Source organism: Cydia pomonella, chromosome 13, assembly GCF_033807575.1.
Source record: "Cydia pomonella isolate Wapato2018A chromosome 13, ilCydPomo1, whole genome shotgun sequence".
Classification (NCBI taxonomy): domain Eukaryota; kingdom Metazoa; phylum Arthropoda; class Insecta; order Lepidoptera; family Tortricidae; genus Cydia; species Cydia pomonella.
The window spans coordinates 17,363,076-17,366,218 of NC_084715.1; the positions used below are offsets into that span (position 1 = coordinate 17,363,076).

At 34.3% G+C, this 3,143-nt stretch overlaps 1 protein-coding gene across 1 annotated transcript; it reads right to left on the bottom strand.

Moving 5' to 3' along the window:
* Positions 1–1,017: 1,017 nt before the first annotated feature.
* LOC133524435 (large ribosomal subunit protein mL66) lies at positions 1,018–2,534 on the bottom strand. The gene is made up of 3 exons (XM_061860474.1): positions 2,343–2,534; positions 1,962–2,258; positions 1,018–1,215 (listed from the first exon to the last, which is right to left on the bottom strand). Exons 1-3 carry the CDS (start codon positions 2,443–2,445, stop codon positions 1,073–1,075), a joined length of 543 nt encoding a protein of 180 aa, XP_061716458.1. The 5' UTR covers positions 2,446–2,534; the 3' UTR covers positions 1,018–1,072.
* Positions 2,535–3,143: the final 609 nt, after the last annotated feature.

Consider the following 3,143-nt stretch of genomic DNA (forward strand, 5'->3'; position numbering starts at 1 on the left):
GGAAAGAGGTTGAAAATCAAATTTTGAGCTTATGGAGGAAAGATACTTAGGTCCACACAGAGCTAGCATACGCGTGAGGCAATTTTAGGCGGGTCCACACAAAGCTAGCATACGCGCGAGGCAATTTCCGCGCGCACAAAACGGTCAGTGTAGACGTGCCTCGGTCGAGGTAGCGCCCGCGTTTGTCTCGGCCGAGCCACCAATCTAGATTTTAATCGAACAAAACAACAAACAATAAGTTAGACTGATGTTACTTAGTGATGTGATACGACTTTACAAACTTTGAACTGTATAATACAGGACACTGTGTGACATAGGCTCATCAGCTAAATAGCTGCTCGCCTATAATTATATAATAATAATAAAAGATAAATTTAAAGCCCCATTTAGACGGTTCAAGAACTTGCATGAGATTTACCTTACATTTCTTTTTCTTTAATTTTTTAAAACAACATTTCGGTATTTGGTAGATCGACTGAATTAATTCTACTGTGTAGTTGGCAATTTATCGAATATTAAAAGTTCTTGAACTTCTAGAATATACAAAAACAGTGACAGAAAGTTATGAAAGCTGTTTGATTTTTCTGGGAATGTTATGAAGAAGACAAGCTTTGACTTGACACTTAATAATAATAAATAATAATAATAATAGGACATTATTACACAAATTGACTAAGTCCCACAGTAAGCTCAATAAGGCTTGTGTTGAGGGTACTTAGACAACGATATATATAATATATAAATATTTATAAATACTTAAATACATAGAAAACACCCATGACACAGGAACAAATATCCATGCTCATCACACGAATAAATGCCCTTACCAGGATTTGAACCCGGGACCATCGGCTTCGTAGGCGGGGTCACTACCCACTAGGCCAAACTGGTCGTCCAAACTTAATGTTTAGTATCATCAGACAAAAAATTGGCTAATAGTATTGATAGAGTAAAAGTCTTGTAAAACCGGTGGAGTATAAGAAAGGATTCAGGATGATTGAGGTAAAGAATTTGGTATGTAAAATCTAAAGATATATTTATTGTACAACTGATTTAACTAACTAAAAATGCATTATCGCTTGAACCTATCAACAGGTTTTGGTATTCTCTTCATGAAAATGGTACTTTCATCAAAGTATGTATTAAATTTCTTGTACCCAAATCTCTTGGTGGGATCTTTCTTGCAGTAAGCAGGAGTAAGGTTTATCATCAGACCTGAAATCAAATATTTTGGAATACATATGTTAATAAAGATAAGTGTTATGCAAATCCATCAAAATGAAAGAAACTATACTGCTTACATCCTATAAGACTGCTATGATTGATATAAAACGAACAATACCTACATTTGTTATTAAAAATACACTATAGGGCTCCAAATACAGAAATGAAACACTATAAATATGCTTTGTCAATTCAGGAGTCTCCAAACTATTTGGATATTTAAATAAAATAAAAACTGACCCAATATTGCAGATTTTTTTTTTCTTATTATTCATAAAGTGTTACATTCACATTTACCACTATCTGCCAAACTGTAAAACAGTTTGTTGGCAGAAAACTTATATTACCCTTATCTTTTATCTTAGTAACAGAAAACATTTAGGTATAGGTATATTTTGCCTTACAAGTGTCTGCCTGCTTGTTTATGAATGTTATTTATAAACAAACAAGCAGGGACTCCTTAAATAGTGCTGACTAAACATTTTATGACTGCTGTCACTGTCATTTCATGCTAGGCTTTGGCCCCTAAAGCTTCCTTTCTTCAAACCATTAAAGGGGCTTGCAGGATAGGTTAGCAGGCTGTAGTTTGGGAGACCCCCCAAGTGTGTTAACCTACCCCTAACAAAACTAATCAACAAGATAACAGGAATATATTATCTTTAACTAACAAAATAAAATTATTTAAAAATTTACTTTGCATCTTCCTCTAAGCAATAAAAGTAAATAATAATATGTACCTGCTTTCTGCGCCATGGATACCATCTTCCCAATTTTCTTCTGTTGACGTCGGCACAGCCCCGTAATGCGACGCGGTAACATACAACCGTCAGACCTCACAAACTGACTCAGTATAAGAACATCTGTGTGTTTCACATCCAGTCCCAAAGCACACATATAGCAAGGAGGCTTCCCATCACCCTGGACGACAGGAGCGAGGTCCTTTATCTTTTCAGCACGCACTAACAGCTCAGCACGAGGAGAAGTAGCCTGGATTCCTTCTACAACCAACGCTGTACCTTCCTTTTTTTCGTGTACTAGATTAGGAAAAGTGATTATAGGTTATTTTACAGAAGGATAAAAATTTCAAATAATAGCATTTAAAGAAACACCTAACTTACTTTCTTTAATATTAAGGGCTGTGGTAACAGACAATGATCGAACTGTCGTTGATAATACGGCATTTTTAGCCGATAAAAACCCAGCTCTAACCAGTGCCGCCATTGTTGTTTATGAGATGAAATGTAAGTTATAACATCTGTCAAATAGCGTTTAGTTCGTTCAGTCTGTGATTTCAATTAAACATTTGTCGGCTTTAGTAGAAACTTTAAAGTACTGCTGGTAACACTCACATTTCGAAGATGTCATTAATTGATCTTATTTATAAAAAAAAAATTACTTGGTATTCACTTTATTAAGCTTTATTTACTTTTTTTTTGTATATCATTATGTTATTTTCATGAGCAATAAAGAATATTTGTATTATATAAAATACCATTTAAAAAAAACAACAATTCTCATGCTCTAAAAGTGGATCGTTGTTGTTCTAAAGTGTGCAGAAAATTATACGTTTCTGCTCTGTACTTTCTAAGTATGTTTTTTTTTACGATAAGCAATTAACATTTTGGTTTTAAATGGATTTGTTCCACAATTTTCATTCTGATTAGCTCCCCATTTCATAAAGAACGATACTTTTACTAATCATGTTTTTTAAATACACGTTTTTACTTTCCTCGTATCCGAAATAAGAAGTAGTGTTTAACTCAGGTGAAAGGCACCATTTCAGTCGCGGACTACCCCGACAGACATGGGTGCCTTTCATCCCTTGGTTAACAATCTACCATTGTATTAGGCCGCGATTAGTCGAGTATTTATTTTGTTTTTATTATTACAAGATAAAATGCCAATAAAAAGAAAATAAC

Coding starts and splice junctions, on each gene's coding strand:
- LOC133524435 (XM_061860474.1), bottom strand. CDS start 2,445: ATGGCGGCACTGGTTAGAGCTGGGTTTTTATCGGCTAAAAATGCCGTA. Junction 2,259..2,342: donor AGCCCTTAATATTAAAGAAA/GTAAGTTAGGTG, acceptor TTCCTAATCTAG/TACACGAAAAAAAGGAAGGT. Junction 1,216..1,961: donor ATCCATGGCGCAGAAAGCAG/GTACATATTATT, acceptor ATTTGATTTCAG/GTCTGATGATAAACCTTACT.